This window comes from Erythranthe guttata, chromosome 2 (genome assembly GCF_056151865.1).
Source record: "Erythranthe guttata isolate IM_541 chromosome 2, IM_541, whole genome shotgun sequence".
Classification (NCBI taxonomy): domain Eukaryota; kingdom Viridiplantae; phylum Streptophyta; class Magnoliopsida; order Lamiales; family Phrymaceae; genus Erythranthe; species Erythranthe guttata.
In genome coordinates, this window is record NC_142534.1 from 13847700 (window position 1) to 13873561 (window position 25862).

Here is a 25862-nt window from a genome sequence, read left to right on the forward strand (position 1 = left end):
AGTGGAATTTACCCTTTTCTTTTTTCACCTTTTGCAAATTTAACGGTTTTACAGGGATTGTTGTAGCATTGATATAACATTATTTTTTTTATTATAATTTTATTTTGTGAATTATTATATTACAATTTCAATACTAGTAAGTAGTAACTTTAAGGCTCGGTATTGGTCGGTTTTATCGGCCAACCAACCCACTTTGAATCCACTTTTTTTAGCCGATATTTTTTTTTTTCGGGCCGATAATTTAACTGATTCATATATAAATATGTCTATCGGTGGTTTTCAGTTTAAGGGCTCGTTCGGTTACCGATATTAGATTAGATTGGATTACATGAGATTGGATTAACTCCCTACTGACTAATTAATTATTTAGTTAGTAGCATGTTCGGTTTCTTAGATTAGATTTTCTATTAAATTTGTTAAAATCGGTTATTATATATGAATTGTCTATAAAACCACTTAGTTTACAATAATAAAATATGATTTTAAGGATAAAATTGTACTTTTCCTTTTTAGTCACCCCCTATTAAATTAATCTCAGGGGTAGGGGTGCTACTAATTTAATGAAATAGTAGCATTTAATAGCGGGCTTTCATTTTAGTAGCGGGTTTGAAAAAGCGTGAATCTTTCCAACCGGACATGTTATTAGCCCCTACTATTTAGTCAGTAGAACCTTATAGCGGTAACCGAACGAGCCCTAAGTCGCTTGGTCGGGTAATATATGTTAACCGACTTTTTTAATAATAAAAATTTATTGAAAATATTTAATTATAATTCTTATTTTTGTAATGTTAAAAAAATATATAAAATAAGTAAACTCAAAAACTGGAAACACAAACTTATAAACATCCATGTACTATTTCTATTTTGTAATTCTTATTTCATATTATTTTCTATATATTTACTTATTGTAGAAGTTTAATTAAAAAAAAAAAAGCTTTTAATTTTAAATTTAAGATTTTTGCAACATAAAAGATTTGCCAAAATATATTATATCTTCTGAAAAAACACTTTAAAATATCTTATTATTGTAAAAAAAAATCAAATAAAAAATGGCGGATAATACCAACCAACCGACTCATTGTTTACCCCCGACAAAGTTGGTTGTCAACCATTATCGGACCCATAATGGTCGGGTCGATAATGGTTTTCAATATTTATCAAAATCTGTTGGCCAGTTTGGGTAAGTAATAGGTCGATAATTGTCCAACCCAACCCATGCCTAGCCCTGAGTAACTTATTATAATTTTTAAATCTATTTTTAGCATTTTAATTAAAAAGTGTCTGTTTTGGCATCTAAATCCCCGCGACGTTGCATATTATCTGGAACGATGGTCTCCGCAACAATGTTCAAACGTACCATTATATATACTAGCATTTTTTCCCCGTGCGATGCACGAGATATCATTTCAAAAGTGAAAATATTCATTAGTTTAATACAGGATAATAACAATTATAATAAAATTTATTAGTGATATCGATAACAACATTAATATTTATGCAAATTTAATAATATAAACTCATTTCGAAAAAACTATATATAAACTTTATTGCCATAATATAAATTGATCATTAAATAAATGTAACAAAGAAAAATTAGAGAAAATAGGATATAAGAATAATAATAACAATTATAGAAATATAGTGTTGTGCATCAGGACTCCGCATATATTGTGGTTGTGGATTGAAGTTTTTTTATATTCGTTTCTTATACATAATTAGTGATACTAAGCTATATACTATTACTATCTTTTGGATATAAAATGTAAAAATAAATGAAAAATATAAGAAACATGACTAGAGACTATAGTGAAATATAGTCATATTCGACTATAGTCATATTTGACGTAGTAAATTTATAGGAAAAAACGATTCCTTTAAAATAAAAAAATTATTAAAAAAATACGAAAAATGATAAATGCAGTTTAAATAATAATAAATTTGATTTACGTAAGGGAGGGGTATTTTTGATACAATTGATAGGGAAGTCTCACAAATAGTAAATTTTATATGTGAACTTAATGCTATTTTGTAGCGATTTGAGGATCTATTGCTAATGGTCCTAACTAAATAGACTAAACTGTAAAAAGTATCCTTCTATAATCGTCAAATTGCAGAAACCCCTATGAGATAAATAAACTAGCAAACCCTTCCCTATTGAATTATTTATATAACACTCTCGGTCCAATATTCATTTGAGTGTTGATTTGATATAACAAGACACAAATATCCTCAGAGTTTTGCAATTAATAAATTTTTCATTAAATAATATTTTTTGAGGGACAATTTCGTCATTTCACGTCCAAAAATCAGGTATCAGCCGCACATCTGACGAGTGAGTCACACGAAAGTCAACCAGTGAATTATCTGCCATTAACAAAATTTCACAGAGAGTTTTTACTAGTTTATTTATCACACGAGAGTTTTTACTAGAGATTATACAGGGATACTTTTGCAGTTTACTCTTACTAAAATGTCACACATAAGACGAAAAGAATAAGTAGAAAACATATTGGTTAATTGACAGTTTGCACTCTCAAATTGACACTTTACACCCTTAAATTGGAAAAAAATAGTAGAATACACCCTCCAATTACAGTTTATTTGGCAAAGTGCATCCCATAATATAGTGTTGGGAATTTTATTTAATAAAATAAAATTATTTTTTGAATGAAAATTAAAAAATATTTTAGGCACCTATTTGATCAAATAGATGTGACAATATGAAGAGGTGTGGCCACACCTCTTCACTTGTTTAATTTTCTAAGGGGTTGTGTTCATTAATCACAACCATTGGAAACTTATAAATAAAAACTCCACATGTTTGATTTAAAAACAACATAAAAAATCAATTCAATTCCATAATTTTGTTCTATGGAATTCTTCTTTCTTTAGCCCGAAAATATTCTTCGTAGAATATTTTCTTCCGTATTTGATTCGAGAGTTTGACACAAAGTAACGTTCGTTGTACTCGGGATTTTGAGTGCTCGTATGCCGAGTTAGCCGTTGTATCTTGGGAGACCATTGCAAAGTAACCGTAAGCACCGTAGCGAGGTAATATTGTCTTAAGGAAAGAGTATTCTCGCCTCGGCTAATCTTTTCGTATTTTCACTAATTAATTTGTTCGACCATTTTACTAAATTCACTACCCGTTTTATATACCGGGAACAACAATCATAAGACAAGATCTTTGTGAGATTTAGTAAATTGTGTTTTCTGCACACGTTGGTAAACGGGATGGAGAAGAAGATAGTCTGCCAAAAATCAAGAAGTTACAGAATCAAATAGGAGGAAAAAGTTCATTTTCGGACAGAATATGAAGTCCACGTTCTTTCGCATTTTCGAAGCTGTTAAAGTCCGAATATGGAAAATTAACATTTCACAGAAGTTGTAGATAATCAAGTTGGCTTTTCATAACATGTTAAATCGTGACAATCGGAGATCGTATGGAGGAGTTATGATGAAAATACGAAAGGGTGCGAGAACTGCCAATGCACCTTTTCATGAAAAATACAACCGTTCGTGACCAATGCAACTTGTCGCATATTAACGCCTCACCAATGTCCAATGCACGAAATTTTGGTGAAAGAAGACTGAATCGAAGATTAATAATGAGGTTTTATATTATTTTCGATTCATGAATATTATTTAATATTTTTTTTGGTTCCATTGTAGGTGCAAATTTACAGCACACCTATTCCGACTTCGAGGCTTATTTTGATCATAATCCAGTCCGAATCTCAGAAAACGTAAAAGATAAAAGTTGTAGAAAATTGTGTTGGCTATTCGGATCATATTGAATCAATAAAATCGGACTTCAGACGGAAGAGATATGATTAAATCATTCAGCACTGCCATAATATTGACTCGATTTGGTGCTACCCACAAAATTTGAATTGACGAACATATAATTTATCGGGTACGTTTTTTAATTATAAGATATCTATTTGTGCAATAAATTGATAATGCTATATGATATAATGGTGGATTATTGCATGATAGTTTAATTTTAATATGTGGAAGAATGGTAAACTATATACAATATATATGCTTAATGAATATTCATTATGTTTGTGTATCTACATTAATGATATAAACAATTTTATCATAAATGCAATAAAGTGATAGGGTATATGTTAATTATTTGAATAAGTTTATCAGAAACCGCATGACATTTCTCATGAAAATGCAATATTTATTTGCATAAATTGCATATAGTTTGATACGGGATTAGCTTTCTCCCAATTTTCATTTGATGTGGAACCATCCGGTTGATTGATTTTCGAATATGTTATATGAAATTTGTGAGTACGTGATTTTATTAACGTTTTTTTTATTATCTATGAACGATTAGACTTGTCTCGTATATTAAGTATTAACTACTTAGTAAGAGGAATATTATTATACATATTATTATTTGCGTAAGCCATACTAATTCCTTAGAATTGTGTTATTACATGGACATGCATTGATTACGTGCTATAGAATTTATATCAATTCATTATGTTGGACATGAACAACCAAGTTAAAATATATGTGTGAGTGGTAAATCATCAAAGTGATGAACAACCAAGTTAAAATATGTGTGAGTGGTAAATCATCAAAGTGATGAACAACCAAGACACAACAAGATGGCAAATAAAATCAATATGTTTGATTTGATTTGATTTTATAACTTATGAGTTATAAAATGAACAAATGACAATTATTGAAATATTGTCTACATTGGAAGAATGTACGTGGAAGTTAGTTTGTCTTCTTCCAAGTAGTAAACCATTAAGGTTTAGATGGACTATTCAAAATAATGATTAAAGATGGTCCTATAAAGCTAAATTAGTAGCTATGAAATTTTTGATTATTTATAACAAGATATTGGAATCCGTTAAAAGTAATATTTGATAAAATTATGTTATCAAATAATTCTCGTAATAACAAGTGTGACCAGTGTGTTTATATTAAAAGCACATGGAAGTATATGTCTATAGACGACATTATAATCATGAGATAATGATCATGATATTATTTTGAACGTTGAGAAAATATTGAAAATAAAAATAAAATTATGTTTGATGTCAAAAGACGAGGGTCTAGACGATGTAATCTTATAGATTAAAGTCACTAAGACAAAGATAGTCTTATTGAAAGTCTCATGTTGATACATTACTAGAAAATTGATCTAGTTATCTAAAGACCAAGTCGATACCTTGCAAAAAATAATGATGAACAATGGTTCAATTACAAATATTTTTGAATAGTTTGGCAGCATAATGAACTAGTAAATATGTAATTCCAAAATAAATAATCATTCAATGATATTATAAGGGTTCTTAGGTAATCTAAGTATCGCCTTTAAATGTATTACATTAAAGAAAATATCCAATTGTATTAGGAAAGTACATTGGATATATGAGTCCACTAAGATTATGTATCTTGGAAATCCTCAAACAAAATTGAATAGCTCGATTCATGGTCGAATTCGAATATATAACTTGATATAAGGTTAGAAAAGAAGTTGAATAAACTTCAAAAAAATATTGGAGGATGTTCCGTGTTGGACGAAGTCGGTGTCTACAATTATGAATAAATTGTGATAACCAATCGGTTACGTTAAGGGCACAAACGACATGTATAATGGCAAGTATCGACACACTCGTACACATAAGACCATTAGGCAATTGATCTCAAAATAAATAATATAACATTGATTATGAAAATCAATGGTTAATAGCGGATCCGCGACTAAAAGTCAACTAAAGAGATCAAACATATGTCTAGGGGAGTGAGATCAAAACCCACAAATTAAGAATTTCTATAGTGGAAACCCAACCATGATGACTGGAGATCCCAAGAACTGGTTCAAAAGGGACAACTAAGTTATGGAAAATTCAGTGATGCACTAAGGAGTATATATTCCTATGGAATTATATATTTCCAACTCATTCCCGTGATAGACATTAGTGCTGCCTGCAAAGAGGGTAAAGGATAAGCGAAAGCTTTTAATGATTCCAAAACCTTGACAAAAGGTGAGGTATTGGCAGGATACCTTTAATAAGACATCATCTATCTAAGTGTAGAAGTGTGGGCCGCTTCAAAAAGACAAACACTTATGAATCCAAGATGTGCTCCAGGGCCAAAATGGACGCAACCATGAGAACTGATGAAATGTGGGAAAACTATTGTGTGAGATATCATTGTCTTGGTTTACACAAACGGCTGGCAGTTCAAGACATCGCGTTCACTAACTAGCCAAGTAAATCCGATGGTATACTACTAAGGAAGGTTCAAAGCCAAAAGCTATCTATCCCCATTGCAATAGTTTCCACTTGAACTCTCGATAGAATCCATCGTTTTTCGTTAATTTCATTCATGTGGGGGATTGTTGGGAATTTTATTTAATAAAATAAAATTATTTTTTGAATGAAAATTAAAAAATGAGTAAAAAGCAGTTTGCCCCCTAAACTAAGACCCATTTTGAGCTTTGCCCCCTAAACAAAAAAAATTTGCACGTTTTTACCTAAACTCGAGTTTTTGTTGCACGGTGCCCAAAAAGTGGTATATTCCGGTAAAATTCACTGAAAATTTGTGCACGCGATTCACATGTGAAATTGATAGGGTTAAAATTGTCTATTCACTCACATCTTGACCAAGGTTTAATTTTCCCTTTTTCTTTTTCATCTCTCTTTTTCATTTTTCATTTTTTTTATCTGCCAAATCTCTCTCTCTCTCTCTCTAATTCTCAACTACAGAGTATCAAATTCTGCATTTCCCCTGATTTTTCTTATTCTTGTTTCCGATTTGCTTAGTCCAAATTCATCCTCTGTGCCGCCTCCAATTCCCACCCCTTCCGCCGTCGGAATTCCCCTAATCAACTCTACCACAGCAACCCAGGACCCAACTCCGACAATGAGACCAATCGCCCAAACCCCATCCCACAACCTCCCACCACCCCGTCGCGAAACGACTCCATTTCGGCGCGACGGGATATCATTTATTCTTCATTTGGAGTTAATAATTTTCTTCTGGGTAAGAATTTGAGAAAGAGAGCACTGGTGGAGTGAAAGGAGGTGGGTTCTGACGAAAGAATTCAAGGAGGGAAGGGAGAAAAGAAGACAGGTGGACGCCACGTGTTTTATTGCTAATGAAAAGACAAAATCACCCCTGCCAAACTCACGTGAATAGCACGTGCTTAACATTCCGGTGAATTTTGCCGGAAAATACCACTTTTGAGGCAACGTGCAACAAAAATACGAGTTTAGGTAAAAACGTGCAAAAAAAAATTGTTTAGGGGACAAAGCGCAAAAGGGGTCTTAGTTTAGGGGGCAAACTGTTTTTTACTCTTAAAAAATATTTTAGGCACCTATTTGATCAAATAGTATGAAGAGGTGTGGCCACACCTCTTCACTTGTTTAATTTCCCAAGGGTTGTGTTCATTAATCACAACAATTGGAAATTTATAAATAAAAACCCCACATGTTTGATTTAAAAACAACATAAAAAATCAATTCAATTCCATAATTTTGTTCTATGGAATTCTTCTTTCTTTAGCCCGAAAATATTCTTCGTAGAATATTTTCTTCCGTATTCGATTCGAGAGTTTGACACAAAGTAACGTTCGCTGTACTCGGGATTTTGAATGCTCATATGCCGAGTTAGCCGTTGTATCTTGGGAGACCATTGCGAAATAACCGTAAGCACCGTAGCGGGGCAATATTGTCTTAAGGAAAGAGTATTCTCGCCTCGGCTAATCTTTTCGTATTTTCACTAATTAATTTGTTCGACCATTTTACTAAATTCACTACCCATTTTATATACCGGGAACAACAATATATATATATATATATATATATACAAAAATATTCAAAATAGACATTACTCCCTTCTTCCCATTTTATTTGTCTTTTTAGAGAATTTTTTTTTTATTTCAAAATAATTGGCACTTTAGGATTTCACGAAGTATTTAACTATTTATTATGTTTTTCTCAATTATGCCCTTACTACTCTTAAGATAATTAATTGTAAAATATTTATGAAAGCGGTTTTTTAATCATTTTATTATGATTTTTGTAGAATCAATGCACATTTATTAGTTTTCTTAATGCGTGTGAATTAGACACAAACGACAATTAAAATGGGAAGAATTGAGTATCACAAATTCTTAATTTGTAATTAATCATGTAAATAATTAGGGAAGTACCAAAAATATTTAAAAATTTGCTATTCATAGGTTTTTTTAACTTTATAAAAATTGCAAAATAATCCAGAAAATGAGTGAATCTATATTCTATACGTTGAGAAAGTTGAATTTTCCGTGTCTATGGACCGGGACGTACTACACGAGCAAAATGAAATTGTAATTTCTCAAATCCCTTCGGCCTTCATTGAATTTTCCGAGCTACATCATCAAATCACACGTTTCAAGAATTCCCATTTCTTTCTCTTATATGTAACAAGAAACAACGAAAAACAACACCGTCTGATTCTTTGTTACTACAAGACACCGCAGATTGTCTCTCTCCTCTCTCCTCTCTCTCTCTCTCTCTCTCTCTCTCTCTCTAGGTGAGGTTAGTTTGCCAAACTTCCCTCTTTTTCTTTGACGGATTTAACAAAGTCAGTTAATCTTGGACGTTGCTTCTTTTTCAGATGGTGATGTAATCTGAACTGAATTTTTTGACAAAACCCATGTGGGAAATGTAATTTCGCACTGGGTTTTTCTTTCTAATCAGCTTTTTTAGAATCTACTGATTTCAGAAAGCCGCTGTGTTCTTGGTGAGAAACCCCACCTTCAAATCAATTGTTCACATTGCTAATTTTTAATTTCTTTTTTCTCATTTAATAGCGGCGGTAATAGCAAATTCAATTGCGGGTTTGATTGTATTGATTTGTAGAAATACATTTGAGTATATTGTATCTTGTGAATAAAAATTCATACTTTAGGGTTTGATCAAATTATTGGGGAAAAAAGAAAAAAAGAAAAAAAGAAAAAAAGAAAAATGAAGGGAAGTGATGAGTTAGTTAGTGATGGTGATCTGCATACAAACGGGTTGATTCAAAGCACAAACGGTTCTCTAGAAGATAAACTTGACGAACTCCGTTTATTATTCGGTAAAACCGAAGGTGACCCGTTGAGGATCGTCGGTGTAGGTGCCGGAGCATGGGGCAGTGTATTCGCCGCAATGCTCCAAGATTCATATGGGTCGTTTCGCGATAAGATCCAGATCCGAATATGGAGACGGCCCGGAAAATCGGTCGATAGGGCAACGGCCGAGCATTTATTCGAAGTGATAAATTCGAGGGAAGATGTGCTGAGGAGGCTGATAAGGAGGTGCGCTTATTTGAAGTACGTCGAGGGTAGATTGGGCGATCGGGTTCTTTACGCCGACGAGATTCTGAAAGACGGGTTTTGCTTGAACATGGTCGATACCCCGATTTGCCCTTTGAAAGTCGTGACGAATTTGCAAGAGGCGGTTTGGGATGCGGATATTGTTATTAATGGATTGCCTTCGACCGAAACTTGGGAAGTGTTTGAGGAGATTAGTAGGTATTTGAAGGAACGGGTTAATGTTCCGGTTGTTATTTCTTTGGCGAAGGGAATCGAGGCTGAATTGGAACCCGAGCCTCGTATAGTTACTCCCACTCAGATGATTAATCGAGCAAGTAAGATCGGTTTTATTCTGTTTTTATATGTGCATTAAATAAAAGTTACTTTCTTGGATTATGCATCAATGGATTGTTTAGATCTTCGATTTTATGTATGAAATACACAGATGATGGAGGAATCTTGTTTCACGTGTTCGGGTTACCGTTTTTGAATATTTTCTGAAACTTTCGATGTGATTTTTTTTTATAAATCAGTTGCGATTAGTTCAGCCGAATGTGTTCACTCGTTTACTCATATTTGAAGTAGGATTTATAAAATTTTATGTGTAGTGTCAAGCAAGTTAAACGAGAAATGTCCTTCATCTTATAGGCATAACTTTCTGATTAATGTTCGACAAGTTTTCTTGGAGCTGCATGAACACTGAAAGCAAATCCCTTTTTATCGTTTCGGCATTTGATTTGGTATTGCATTCTAATGATTGTTCAAGAAAAAGGAAAAAAAAAAAGAAAAAATCAATCTTGAAATTGTTATGCTGCATAGATGTCTTTAGATTATTCCCGTTTTGTAATTTTGCGATAATTGAAAAAGACGAGTCATTTCTAAAATCATGTGGTGATTTATGCGTCCGTATTTTTGCAGCTGGGATTCCAATGGAAAACATTCTCTATCTTGGAGGACCGAATATTGCGTCGGAAATCTACAACAAAGAATACGCAAATGCTCGTATTTGCGGAGCCGAAAAATGGAGAAAGCCACTCGCGAGATTTCTAAGGCAGCCGCATTTTATTGTTTGGGATAATGGCGACCTCGTCACACACGAAGTTATGGGGGGTTTGAAAAACGTATACGCAATTGGATCTGGTAAATATTTTCCGACCTCAAAAATCAAGAATCGATTATTCGACTGCTTAAGCCATTTTATTGGATTAATTAATTAGCTATAAAAAATTCATTTTTCGTGCTGACAGGAATGGTGGCAGCTCTGACCAATGAGAGCGCGACAAGCAAGTCCGTCTACTTTGCTCACTGTACATCGGAGATGATATTTATTACACATCTCTTGGCCGAAGAACCCGAGAGGCTTGCGGGCCCTCTATTGGCCGATACGTACGTGACATTATTGAAAGGTCGAAACGCGTGGTATGGTCAGAAATTGGCTAAAGGTGAAATAAATCTTGATATGGGTGATAGTATCAAAGGCAAGGGAATGATTCAGGTATATATATATATATAATGCTTTTCAATTTATTTAATTAAATGTGATTTTTTTTTAATTATTTATTTTTTTTCAATTTGCAGGGGGTTTCGGCTGTAAAAGCTTTCTACGAGCTGCTTAGTCAGTCTTGTTTAAATATTCTTCATCCCGATGGAAGCAAGCACATTGCACCGGTTGAGCTATGTCCGATCTTGCAGACGTTGTATAAAATACTTATTCTGAGGTACATTGAATAATAAATATTAGGGTCGTTATCGAAAAAATCGGAACTTTTTTTTTCCTTTTTTTTTTTTTTGCAATGTAATCTGATGAATGTTGTTGTGCAAAAATTGATTAATAGGGAGATATCCTGCGAGGGAATTCTTCAAGCGTTGAGAGACGAAACGATGAACGATCCTCGAGAACGGATTTTGATTGCGCAACGCTATGCAGTCTACAGACCTTCTCTGCTTATAAAATAATTTGTGATAATAAGATATTTTTTAGTTGTTATTACAAATTTTTAGTTACTTAGTTGAAAGAGATTTTATCTTGGAGCCTAATTTTTTTTTTTGAGGGACTAATTTATGTATTTCATTACTACTTTTTTATTTGTTCTTCCTTTTATACTTTTGTGGTTTTAGGTACAAATCACTAGAATTATAGTTTTTGAGTGGGTAAAATACAACGGAAAGTGTTTTATGTGTGTATTCGCTACATGTGATGCACACGTTCAAATGTGTGCGCGCGTGTGTGTACAAATGAACGGTTTTACCTGTTTTACTTAAATTTGATGTAGCACGAATAAATCTAAAATTTGGATTCATTTTTTTTTTTTATGGGTTTGAGTTTGATTTTTTTTTTTTTGAATAAGTGTTATAGATGTTAATCAAATAATATATTTTTTTATTCTTATTATTTTATATTGTAATAACAAATAGACAAAAACTCATTTAAATATAGGGGTAATATGTTAGGAGCCCTTCAACACAAACTTAATTTGAACTAGACGACGATCTTAAATAAAATATCTTAACTAAATCCTTAGTTCAAAATAAAATTTGACCAACATTCTTTTATTTTTGTTTAACCCGAAAATACCCTTAATATAAATAGTAAAAGATTAGATTTATCTCTCATTCTCTCTTCTCACGATCTTTTTTTTCCCACTCGCCACACCTCATTTTTTTCTCTCTTCTTCTCAATCGTTCCACATCTCTCTCTCCTTCTCTCATATTTTTGTCGTCAGTCCATCACGTTTTCTCTCTCATGCAAATCAATGGGTGCAAACCGAGGATGCCACCGCCACTATGCCGAGATCTGAAGATTTTGGGGATCCATCCAGATCCGTCGCCGAGCAGTAGAGTAGAGTGAAGGAGGCGATGCATAGATCTGAAGATCTCGAGGTTCTTGGAGACCTCGGCGAGGGTGCGGTGGAGGGAGAGGGTGTAGAAGGGGGCAGCGGAGGTGGGTCTACGGCGATGGCGGTGGTGGTCGTGGTTATAGATCAGATGATGGTTATGGTGGAGGTGGCCATTGGAGATGGTGGTGTGAGGTTAGATCGAAAGTTGGAGGCGATTGCATCAACCTAGGGTTTTTTTACGGCGCTAGGGTTTTGGTTGACGGCTAGGGTTGTTGGATAGTAGTTGGCGGCGGCTGTGATTTGTTTGCTCTGGGGTGTGCCGACGGCTGACAATTTTTTTTTATGCTAGGGTTTGGAATACTACGTCGTAGTAAATTATAGTATACCGCAGTAAATCATAGTACACAATAGTAAACTATAGTACATCGTAAACTATAGTATATTGTAGTATATCATAGTACACCAAATTCTACTACAATATTATTAACAACAGATAAAATTAAAACAAAATATAAAAACATATGTAAATTGGATTAAAAAAAATAAAAAATAAAAACATGTTTTTTTGTAATTTTCTATATTATATAGATAAAAGAGGATTTTTGTTTTGTATTATATTAGTGTAAAAAATGCTTAAATGAAGAAAGAGAAAAGAAAAAAAGAAAAAGAGAAAAAAAAGAAAAGGGGCGCGCTAAATTCCACATTAAAAGTTACTAAATCTCGCACATAAATAAAAAAGTATTCTCTCTCTACAAAAAAAATATTCTCTCTCTACGCTCTATTTTCTCTGACTTCTTTTGAACTTTTTTTTCTAGGGTTTTCCACACTAACAGTTACTAAATCCCGCACATCAATAAAAAAAATATTTTATCTCTACAAAAAAAAATAGTCTCTCTCTACGCTCTATTTTCTCGACTTCTCTCTAACTTTTTTCTAAGGTTTTCGAAATGCTAAGATGTCATCAAAAGTCATTTTTTGTTACGTAATAATCATCAACTAATGTGTCCAACACCTTCTAACGACAAAATGTAAAATTTTAACATTTTCGCCAAAAAATCGTCATACGCAGAGGGCGGACAATCTGGTAGACGAAACATATAGCGAGCACATGTTGGGCGCGTTGTATACTGTATTCGCGTCCAAGGTGGGCGCCGTCTTTGATGCGTCCGCTTCTACTTTAGACGCGATCCATTTTTATCTTTCTTTCTTTTTTTTTTAATTAGTTTTTGTTATATTTTATTTTTCAGACTAATGGGAAAGTTCATTACTCTGAATATTTTCCAAGAGTACAATTGTTTAATTGTAGAGACGATTTAATACAGTGGACGAGAGGCGCAGCTGAAAATCATGGTATTAAGCTAAGTATAGGTGATACTTTTTGTGATATAATATACGTCATCTGGGATCAATTTGGGAAAAGTAAGGTTAAACGAAAGAATGTAGAAAAGTATAATATGTACTGACACGAAAAAATGTAATTGTGGTTTCCAGCTGAAGGGGGCTCTACAAGCAGAGGGTAAATGGGAACTCTATAGTTTACGGGAAGCATAATCATCCTCCGGCTTCCAAGTATGGTCTTTTTAAACAACTCTCACACAAGCAGTATGAAGTTACCGAAATATTTAAATATTTATTAATTATTAAATATTTATTAAATTATTAAATTTATAAATATTTTTAACATTTATTCAGTATTTATAAATTATTAAATTTAATAAAAATTTATTAACCATTAAATATTTATTAAAACATTTAAGAAATAATTGAGTTGAATTGAATTGAAAAAAAAAAAAAAAAAAAAAAGAAAGAAGACAAATCTATCGCTTCTAATCTAAACGCCCCCAACCCAAAAGAAAATCCCACACACGCTGGTGGCCTGCCATGGACGCCAATTTCATGGCAGGCGCAGCTCTCTTTATAACCCTATACCCCCTCTATAGCAAATAAACTAATTAAATTGAATTTAAAAAAAAAAAAAAAAAAAAAAAAGAGAAAAAAATTGAAAGAATCAAAACCTATCGCACTACTACCCCAGGCGGCCCCCACCTTCAAAAAAAAAAAAAACAAGCTGCTTAATTCGTAGAATAAATTTGAGATGGAATGATAACCTTTCCCGTAGAATAAATTAGAGAAGATTTTCTTCAAGTTCGGTTCTCGAATTATAGTACTATTTTTATGATTTTTTTTCTGCAAGCATAAGGGGAGAAGAAGAACTTATTTCGGGGAGAGATAAAAGACCTATACGTTTGAGATTTTAGAGAAAGAACTGAGAAGTAAATTTTATTATGTGCATGATTTAATAATTTTCATGTGGGATTTAGCATTTCAGAAAAGAAAAACGTGTATTTTGAAAAGATAAAAAATAAAAATATAAGATGGAAAAATAAAAATATCCCAAACTAAAAAGATGATAAATGCAATATGAATTTTAATTAAAGCATATTTTAAATTTGTGAATGGGGGCATTTTGAAATGAATTTTATAAGAGCATCTCCGACCGGTCTCACCATTTTTTTATCAAATCCCATTTATGGTGGTGAAAAAATGGGTTCATCTCCCACCGGTAGCACACCATTTTACTCTTCCACCATTTTTTGTGGAAAAATTGTGTTTTTGGTCTCCAATGGGTTTCACCAAAATTTAGACCAAATATTAAAATAATAATATTTCACCATTTCACCACTTATAGGAAATGGAATTTGGTTTGGTCTCCCATGGCATTTCAACATATATACCCCAAAAATGTAAATCTAATGTTAATCGTAATTTTATAATATTTTATTTCCTAAATATTAATTATAGATTCAATGCTAAGTAATAAATTTTCTTAATTATATAATTTAAAAATTATGTTATCATTCTATTAAATATCTATAAATGTCTCTTGTATTTCATCAATTAAACTGTGTTTCGTTAATTATTCTATTGTTTCTTATTATATTTTATTAATAACAATTAGCGTATTAGTTAAGTAAAGAAATGAACTAATAAATATTGATACCAACAAAATATACAAATTAATTAAAAATAAGCATATTTATATTATTAGAATTAATGTTTTGTTAATAATATCAAATGTATTTATATTTTAAAAACTAATATAATAATTAATACCAATGTATTTACGATAAATATAATAAGTTGGTAATCGGGTGCAATTAGTTAAAATCGTCATTTTATATGGTACTTAATAAAATGGTGTTAATTACGGCAAATCCTATTTTCACCTCTATATTTGGTAGGAAAAATAGGATTTGGTGGAAAAAATAGGAAAATGGTGGACCGGTGGGAGATGAAAGTTCCTTCACCAAAAAGTTTGGTGGAAAAATAGAATTTGAGTATTTGGTGATATTGGGTTGACCACGGTGGGAGGCTAAAACCAAATCTCTATAATTTTAGGTGTAATGGTGATATAGGAATTTCGGGTGGGAGATTAAAAACACTTAAATTAGATGAAAAAATGGCGTTATGGCGTTCAGTCGGAGATGCCCTAAATGATGTGTAGCAAAAATTTAGCTAAGTTTGTCATTTAATTCTAATAAGTTCTCACTAGAAACCTATATGTTAAGGTCCCTTATATATATATATATATATATATATATATATATATATATATATATATATATATATATATATATATATATATATATATATATAAAAGAGCATGCACAAAAAATAAAACTGGGGCAAAAACATATTTATATTTATAAAAAATACTAATTTTAAAAATAATGAAAAGGAAAAGTTGGAAGGATTGGTCAAAACAATAACACAAATTAATTAAATAAATAAAATATACAAGAAAAAACAAATTTATAAATGATTATATGAAATTCAACCGACGAATAAAAATATATTTCTAAATTTAATTATTTAAGTTACATGAATTTTCATTTTAAATGTATGAAATTTGATGTTACAAAAAATATAATTTTAAAAATTAAATATTAAATGAAAAATATTTTATCCAATATTTGAAAAATTATAGGATTTTCAATGTAAGCTTAATGTTTAATTAAAAATATTAATATTGAGTTCAAGGATAAAATTCTAACTTTATTTTCAAGTCTAAATACACTAAAGGATTAGAATTTGGGGAGGAAATTTTATTTTAACCAAATTTTAATTTGTGTGCCCAATTTTTTTAATCTGGTGCAGATCGTTGTTTGGCTATGTCGCTGGTGGATTATGCAGCCTCTTCAGATGAAGACGATCCCGAAACCCTTGCTCGCGAAGAAGAAACCGAACAACTGAAAGAAAACTCACAAAAACGACGCAGTTTTGGGGTTACCTCCGCCGAACCCTCATCGGCGGCGCCTCCAAACGAAGACTCAGTTCGCGCACAAAATAGGTTAACTCCCGAATAATTCTTTTCCATGCTGAATTTTTTTAGTTATTTAAAGTTGAATTTATGTGGATTCCAGTCAATTTGTGTTCTAGGGTTGCGGATTTTAATTTCAGAAAATAAAGTATGGTAATTAATCCGAAGTGTCAATTACGTAGTAATGTTATTGTTCTGTTAATTATCGTAATTCAAAATCTGAATTGCTTTTTTTTTTGGGCAACTGGATGTATTGGCCGAAATCGAAAGGAGTCGAAAAGAGAGAATTTTTTGAATTGCAAAAAAAGAAAAAAAAAAATTGTTTTGTTTGTACTTTTAACTGTGCATTAACTATTCGTCGTAAAGTTTGTGAGTACGAAACTCTTGAATCGATGTTGATTGATGAGGTTGTTTACGGTAACTAGGATGCAAAATTCGAGAAAGCAAGTGGTGACGGTTTCTAATCAGCCTTCTGTGATGAAACTTCCGGATGCTTCTTTCCTCTTGAATTCGCCAGCTGTGCCGCCAGCTCATCTACTGAATCCGATGGACCACTCGTCTCGAGTAGCAGCTGCTATGGCGGAAGGTGCGGCACGGAAGAGAGACTTACCATCTGCTAATTACCCTCGTAGGAAAGTTCCGAAAGGGACATTGCCTCACCCGAAGAATGTTCCGGATACTGTGGGCGGTCGTTTGGTGCCACCTCAGCTGGCTGGAAGGTTTGTTTTATCACTTACACACCAAGTTTTAATGATAAATTTACAGTTATTATGTAGTCAATATTTACACGTTTGATCGAGCTAAAGTGTATTACGCTCTATATTTGCAAATTGGTGTTTTAGTGCTGCTAAGAGGAATATGATCGATGAGTAACATTTTCAATATATATAAGAGCTCGTTCGAGTTACGAGATTCAGAGGAAAATTGTATTGTGCATTCGTGTATAAGTTACTGCTTTTTGTTAGTGAACTTCCATTTGGTTGGACGACATGGTTTTTAAGTAAAAAAGGTCGCTTTTAGATTGCCGTTGGATGCTGTCAATTATTCATACGTTAAGTGATACCATTGTTTTAGCTATGTATCTTTTAAATTTATCGTCAACTTTAGTTGCCCGAACATCTTTGGCATCCAATTGATTCCCTAAGAGAAACTTTTTTTCCTTACGATCATCCTCTAGGCAAACTGCAACCGATCGAAAGATGAAATTGCATGCTGTTAAGACTACATATTACGTTTAGCGCACCTTTTTTTGTTGGTTGGCTTATATACGTACGATGTTTTGCAGGAGCAATGTAGTAACTGAAGACATAACGAAGCTCTTTGTGAGAAAGCAGACCAATTCATCGACAGAATAGGCGTACAATTTGCTGATAATCTTGCAAGTAGAATTTAGTAACAAGTTACTCAGATGATCTATTTTACTGTAGGTTCAGGTTCAGGTTGGGTAAAGAAAATTATCGAATACAAGTCCAGTGTTTACGTTTTTCGACTGTGTATTTAGACGTGCAAACTCTGCTGTTTATTATCAGAAAAAATCCGTTGGGATTATTCCAGTGTTTTAGGCAACAAAATCATTTACTTCTAGATTCATCGAGCAGTAATTTAGCTAGTTATCATCCGATTTTCTGAGAAACAAATTGAATACATGAATGTAAATTCAAAGTTTCACATGACATATTTACAACAAAATTTGTTCGATCGTTCTTTCTTTCGTACACAATCTAATTACCGTATAGCAGATGAATACAATATGAACATACACTTAAATCTTCTATACGGCAGCTAAGTACTAAGTATTCCATCGAGACATTTCTGTGAGAAGAGGTTTGAACTGAGAGAGAAACCAATTCCAGACAGAGAAATTGGATCCGTGGAACTTCACACGAACCGATTTTCTAGAACCTTCTTGTCTGAAAAATTCCAAGTCCTTTGTGACGTTGTAATAGGTGTATTCAGGGTTGTCGTCAAGCAAAGGCAGCACAAAACGACCTTCCGATTCCACGTTTTTTAGCCATCCACGAAGAATAAAGTTCACTACCTGGAAATATAAACAGGGAATCAAGCGAAAATACAAGTTAATATGATTAGGGGTGGATAGATATCGTATCGGAGCTCAAAGTTAGTCATTTTTCGAAAAATTCTAATTATTTTCGGAAGTAAAAAACTACTTCCAATTGCGTTCGAAAAAGAAAATTATAAAATCGGAAATCAGATTTTTTTAAATTAGAAGGAAAAAACTTTTAAATCGGAAAATTGTCAATCAAAATTGGCGAAATTTGGAAACTATAGAGTTTTTAATACATAATAATATTGATATTACAAATGCAATTTTTAGAACACGAAAAAAAAAACGAATCTTGGGAATTATTTTTGAAAACTAAATGGATCGGAATCGTAATTTCATATATATTTCAATTTCCATCCAAAAATGTCAGGAAAACGGAAATCTGATTTTTGGAATTTGAAAAGAAATAATTTATTCCAAAAACAATTATTTCCTGATGGAAATAGATACAAAAAAACTAAATATTATCAAAATAATTAGACTCTTCATACCTCGGGAACTTCATCATGAGGGCAGTGACCGGCAGGGCTAATTTCGTAATACGGCACATCCGGCATTTGGTTCTTCACCTGCAAACCGAATATGGGCATCACCCAAGGATCTTCCTTACCATACATCAGACAAATCGGTATATTGTTCATTTGACACCTGCAAATCATAAGTTACATATGCATTATTAGTATTCTTTATTTTGAAACAAGAAACATAAATTTTAGGGGATGTGTGATAAATTCAATTCCGTTTCAGTTTTAATAATACCGCTTCGACTTCAAACGTGATTTTGACCATTTGCGAGACTGAATTGCAAAAAAACTCAAAACACGAAGTTTATGTTTCTTTAAGTTAGCTTTTTAATCCAACTCGAATCACAAAGATTGGATGTCGGGTGAGAAAGATATGCATAAATCAATGAACACTGCCCACAACTCTGATGTAACTCATTCGCGTGTAACTTTTTCACCCAACATCCGATCTAGCTGATTTAAGTTGGATTAGAAAACTAACTCAAAGCACTACAGATTCCGTGTTTTGGATTTTGTCAAAATCGGAATAGAAAAGGTCAAAAATCACGTTAAAAAAAAACGGTATTAGTAAAAAAAAAAAAGAAAACCGGTATCTTAAAATCATATTATTTGTAGCTACCTAGATAAAGCTTCATCAAACGATAATTGTGCTTTAGGAGCAAACATTATTGAAGCCAACGATGCAGCCGCTGCCGGATGTTGTGTTGTTTCGACAATACGAGAAAACACTTCATCCACATCCGTTGAATGATCTGCGTACACTTGCTTGAGTATTTCTGCAATACTTCTTCGATCACTAATTTTCAGCCACCTGAAATGCATAATTAAATTAAATTCGAGGCTTTTTTACTTTATATTTCAGGAATTCGATATATAAAAAAAACTAAAAAGACATCGAAAAAAATTAGTGTAGTAAAAACTTACAAAATTTCCATTAGCTTTCTAATACCAGAAGGAAGAGGAAACGATCCGGACCACGGAAATAGTCTCGATAGTATCGGAGATCTTTCGGGATTAGGGAGAAGTCCCCAAAACGGAGTTGCATTAAGCAAAGTTACACCTTTCACTAATTGAGGATAGCATGCCGCAAAATAGAGCGCCACAAATCCTCCGAGTGAATTTCCGACGAGATAAACGGGTTCTTTAATCACCTACAATACCATCAAACCGTAAATTATTTCCGCAACAAATAATTCCCAACTATTGCGAGCATAAACTTTTAAGGTACTACCTCTTCTACGAAATAGTGCACTTGGTCCTTCCACAAGTCAGCCGAATAAACTAGCTCCTTCGCCCACGTCTCGCTTTCATCTCCAAATCCCCAATGATCATTCTCCCCATCTAACACGTATTCATCGGACCGAAAAGTCGGGTCTTCGTTCGGCAAAGACATACCTTGACCAAGGAAATCCATTGCCCACGTCCTATAATCACGGCCAAGATCTTTCAACTGTTTCTCGTAATGAAACGAGCCCACACCGAATCCCGGAAGAAAAAGAACCGCGGGCGAGTCGACATTTCCAGACCCCGATTTTTCGTAATGCACGTTCAGTTTCGGCCTCCACTCCCAATAGCAGCTGCTTATGGGAGCTGCGCTATCGCCGCCGTTTTTATCGGGCAAGCTAGGAATCGAGACTTTAGGTATCGAACGATTATTACGATCGGTCACACTGGTTGTGCCCACTTGACCATCAAGAACGTTCGAGTTGTAAGCTTCGTTAAGAGAGGAAACGATATTTGGAACTCTGTGGTGGGTGAATCGATTTAACCTTAAACTGTACGGATGGTCAAAATTACTGGTTTTTATGAGAGAAGAAGAAAACCCTTTTCCCCTATTTGAGTGATGTGGATCTGTGAACTTTGTGCCCCTAAAATTTACAGTATAACAGCAGCTTGTAGTATGGCAAGAAATAATTTCCATCCCCACAGCAAATCTCTGAGAGAGAGAGAGAGAGAGAGAGAGAGAGAGAGAGAGAGAGAGAGAGTTTCAATTAGCCCAATATATTGCAGATACATGATGATCACACTGCAACAGAATATATATAACACAAATTCATGGATAAAATCAACAGACCCATTATTTTTTATGACAAATCAAGATCATTAAACAAAAACAAGAACTAAAGATTCGAACTTTAAATTACAAATAAAGCTGCGAATCATAGAAAAATAACTCAAAAAAACAAAAAAGAACAATTTTTATCTGTTCTTGTTTACCTCTAAGCAGAAAGCCCAGATGTCATTAGTGAAGTTCCCAGCTTCCAGGAGAAACAAAGTAATTTATAATTGGATTTTGGTAAAGAAAGCCCTATTAGCTTTCTTTAAAAGCCAATTAAGAAAATTTTAGGCAGCATGAGGAACGAACAAAGCAACACAATTGTCGTCTTGTGTTTATTTTCTCTGTCATAATTTGTCTTTTAATGTGAAGGCGTGGAAAAGGTGGAGTGTACGCAATGTTCTTCTCGTGATTAATTTGTGAACATGGTTCGGCCATTGGAAGAATTGGGTAGAGGTGTCGGTTAGGGCATCTCCAATGGAGTAAGCAAATCGGGTCTCCAAATTTGAATTTGGAGACCCGTATAGAGACCCGATGGAATCTTAGAGTCTCTAAAAAATAAAATCTCACAGTGGAGGGCTCCATAATTTTGAGTTCCTAAACAATGTCCAATGAAATACACATGAGTCTCCAAACGAAGTCCTATATTTAGGAACAAGTTTGGAGATTATGCAAAAATCTGAAAATTTAGAGCCCCACTAAATTTCTTATTGGTGTTGAATTTTCTTCCACAATTTCTATATTTTGAAGCCAAATGGAGTTTGCTTACTCCATTGGAGATGCCCTTATTCAAGAAAATGATGTAATTTTCCTTGTTTTGACTATATATAATAGTAAAATTCAAGAAAATGTTAAATCATAAATGCCGTTCCAATTTTATTAATACTGTTTTGACTTTGCACATAATTTTGATATATTTCTATTTTAATTTTGGTAAAATTTGAAACACGAAAACTGTAGTCATTTGGGTTAGTTTTCTAATTCAACTTAAATCCGTTAGATTGAATGTCGTGTGACAAAGTTATGCATGAATGAGTCACATTTTGAATTTTAGATACATCAATACATCAAAGTTGTGGGCAGTATCCATTGATTCATGTATATATTTCTCATCAGACATCCAATTTTGGTGATTCAAGTTGGATTAGAAAACTAACTCATAATACTACAAATCCTATATTTTGAGTTTTGCAAATTTGGAATAAAAAATGATCAAAATCACATTTGAAGTCGAAATGATATTATTAAAGCTCGAACGACGTTTATTGAACGACGTTTAAAATTATACATTTTATTTAGATATTTCTTTTTTTATTAACTCAAATGTTCAAGCTTGCCCCGATTAATTTTGGGGAAATTATCGACGAGGTTTTTAGGGCAGCAGCGCCCCCAAATATTTTTAGAAATATTTATAATAAAATACAAAATAACAAATATTTTAAATTTAATTAAAATAACGTAACTTTAAATGTTGGATAAAGTACGGCCACCTCTGAAGTAAAGTCAAATTACGGAGAGAAAAAAAACTCTCCTTGTTATGGTAATTACAACCACCATTTCAACTATGAATCTTCTGACACATCCACTCTTATGCAGTCAGATTCAACATAATCTATTATATTATGTGTAATGTTCTCTAGTTTGTACCCATTTTGTGCAAGAATGCAGTTTCTGATGCAACACAATATGATATTTATAAGGCAAGAGACATATCTTATGATCATCTTGTTTCAAAATAATGAGCACGAATGGGGAAAAACGGGTACAAACCGAAGAACATTCCACATAATTTAGAAGATTCCATTAAATTTAACAACACAAGGGTGCACGTGTAAGAAGATTCATATAGTTAAGGATGATGGTTGAAATTATCCAAACATGATGAGTTTTCGTAACTTGACATTTTCTCATGGGTGGCCGTAATTTGCTCTAGAACGTGATATGTTCCCAACATTTGAATTTTTTTTTTTTTTTAAACCTTAAAACAATGGAAAATAGTGTAATTTGGTAAAGAACAAATTATTTCAACTTCAAGTCAATTTATGTTATATGAACTAACTAGGTCGAATAATTTATCATACGCTCTATCTAAAGATTGTAGCCGGCCATATTAGTCAAATAATATATAGTTGACTAATTTTTTTAGATTGAACGTACAATAGTTTTTTTTTAGATTTTCAGATGTAAACTAAATTGATCGATTAATTTGCCGTGCGCTCTCTCTCTCTCTTAAAAAATTAGTCGACTAGTATTAGTTAACCATAATTAGTCGACTAAATAATTTCAAATCCAGTTAACTTAGCAAAACAACGTAAGCTTATACAACTCAACCAATCATATCAATCCCATCATCAACGTTCTCAAACGAGGCCGAGTAGAATTCTACAATTAACTTTTTAATCAAGAAGATCTTGTTTGAATAGGCCTTGTTTGAAAATGCAGATAAGATTCGATAGACATTTAACAAAGACCCGGGGGGTCTAAGTTTTGTAGTCCATGATTAAAATTCGAGTTTGTGATTTAATCGAACATGTGAATGATAACGATTCAAACCTAAATCCTTATTTCTGAAAAATATACTATGAAGAATATTATACAATACAAAGATTGTATAATCCCATATTAAAGGAATTATTTAATCAAATCCAAGATAATATTATATCAACATTCCCAAAGGTGGTTACAACACACATATCTTTAGCCAACAAAAACTAATTCAAGTATATTTTCCTTACACCCTTGTACAATTGAAACATTCAATTATCTGGGGCTGGGATTGGGTTGATTTTTATCCACCAACCGATCCAGTACCGACCATATTTTTAGGCGGATAATCAATTTTTAAGCGACCCATTGGATCGGGTCGAAAATTTTAACCAACCCATCTATAATGGGTCGGTTGGTGGTTTCTAATATTATCAAAAGTTGGTTGACCGATAATTATCGGTTATCCAACTATACTATTAAAATTTTATTAAAAAATAAAATAAATGCCGTGTTTTCTTAAGTGGTTATTGAAATTATCAAAATAATTAGTATTCTAAATTTTAAAACAATCAACAAACGAAAAAAAAATTTGACCTAAATCTTCAACCATTTTCTTTATGCCCAAGTTTAAACAAAACGCCCACAAAACTTCACTGAATCTCTTGTGCATGTTGAAATTACTTTGAATTTCTTCATTATATTTTTTCGTTAAATTGTTATTAATTATTTTGAACTAATAAATGATGATCGCACCGTGGCATTACGCAAAATTTGGATATTTTTACTCCAAAATTTGATTTTTTTTTAAGTGAACTAGGTGGCGGGTATAAACCATCAACCGAACCATTCCGCAACCAAATATTCGGTTGCCAAACATCAACCGACCCTCAAAAGTTGGGTCGGCAACGATTTTCAAACTTGAGCAAAAATGGTTTGACGGATGGGTCGGGTTTTAGGCTAGTAATCGACCGACCCAACCCAGTCCCAGCCCTAATTACCATTGAATATTTTTGAGTTAAATACAAATTGCACCTCTTTACTATTACTATTTTTGCATATAACCTGCTGTTACTACAAAATGCGACACAGTGCCCCCTCAACTTAACGGTGAACCCTCAAATGTCTAACACCATTAACTTATGTAGCATAGTTACCTTTTTACCTTTACATTTATATGATAGTCATTTTTTGACTTTATTACTTGACAATTTTTCTTTATTACATAGCACTCCGGTTTCATTAACAAGTGGTTCTAGAAATATATGCCATGTTTATTTGGACATAATAAAAATGAAATGCATGAATTTTGAGAATTATTACTACATGAACAAAATATGTCATAAATTTTGGACATAACCATGAATTTTTAAAACTATTATCAAAATAAAAGAAATTTACTGCTTTTGGGTGAATTTTTTAGACTCAGAACAAAATTGTAAATTTTCATAAATATAAAAGAAAATTATAAATAATTTTCAGAACATAAATATTTTTTTTCAAAAAAAAATGGGTGAAATGTTAAGGTTGTGGAAATTAAAATTATGAAAGAGACATGAAGAAAAAAAGGAGTAAATTGTCCACCTTTAATACACAAGAGAGAAAAAAAGAGGCACACATTTTATACACAACCATAAGAAGTGTTTTCGTATGAAATTGTCCAATATCTGAGCCATGATAAGCTCAAATTCGGCTCATAATTTAACCGGGTTTAATAAAGAGGCTCAAACTTGGCCAGACTCACAGTTTATCGAGCTCGGCTCAATAAAATCGGGCCGAGTCATCGAGCTTCGTGTAGGCCTGACTCAATTGGCGGTCCTATCACCTATGTGTATGTGTATGTGTATGTGTGCTTAGTGGAAAATTATTTCACTACATCAATGATTAATAATTACCCGATGTATTTCATCACGTGTAGCATCTCAAAGAACTTTTATCAATTATACCATTTCTATTTTTTGTTATATTAAATTTTCTTCAATAGAAAAAAAAAATTCTTCAATTTTCAAATGAAGTAAAAATCTTTATATTTTAATTTCTATAATATTGTTTTTTATTTATACGCGTTAAATAATTATAATACAATGTACCTATATATAGTTTTTTTTTTTTTTGTGATGCAGTGCATTTGATAATTATTATTAAATATATTAGTTAATTTCGAATATGATTTTTAATGTGGTTAAAAATTTAAATAATTAAAGGAGTGTCAATATTATATAATTTATATTATATTTGATATTGAAAAAAAAAAGAGTA

General features: G+C 32.7%; 3 protein-coding genes across 3 annotated transcripts; 2 read left to right on the forward strand and 1 right to left on the reverse strand.

Moving 5' to 3' along the window:
* The first annotated feature begins 8367 nt into the window (after positions 1–8367).
* LOC105969553 (putative glycerol-3-phosphate dehydrogenase [NAD(+)] 1, cytosolic) lies at positions 8368–11419 on the forward strand. Its single transcript, XM_088811938.1, has 6 exons — positions 8368–8558; positions 8638–9651; positions 10235–10456; positions 10564–10811; positions 10895–11034; positions 11152–11419. Exons 2-6 carry the CDS (start codon positions 8988–8990, stop codon positions 11270–11272), a joined length of 1395 nt encoding a protein of 464 aa, XP_088668064.1. The 5' UTR covers positions 8368–8558; positions 8638–8987; the 3' UTR covers positions 11273–11419.
* Positions 11420–16082: 4663 nt separating this feature from the next.
* On the forward strand, positions 16083–18163 carry LOC105969519 (uncharacterized). Its single transcript, XM_012994284.2, has 3 exons — positions 16083–16504; positions 16900–17193; positions 17760–18163. Exons 1-3 carry the CDS (start codon positions 16326–16328, stop codon positions 17827–17829), a joined length of 543 nt encoding a protein of 180 aa, XP_012849738.1. The 5' UTR covers positions 16083–16325; the 3' UTR covers positions 17830–18163.
* LOC105969518 (pheophytinase, chloroplastic) lies at positions 18096–21585 on the reverse strand. The gene is made up of 6 exons (XM_012994283.2): positions 21281–21585; positions 20295–20999; positions 19988–20214; positions 19683–19874; positions 19031–19187; positions 18096–18512 (listed from the first exon to the last, which is right to left on the reverse strand). The coding sequence occupies exons 2-6, from the start codon at positions 20982–20984 to the stop codon at positions 18264–18266; spliced, it is 1515 nt and encodes a 504-aa protein (XP_012849737.2). The 5' UTR covers positions 20985–20999; positions 21281–21585; the 3' UTR covers positions 18096–18263.
* Positions 21586–25862: the final 4277 nt, after the last annotated feature.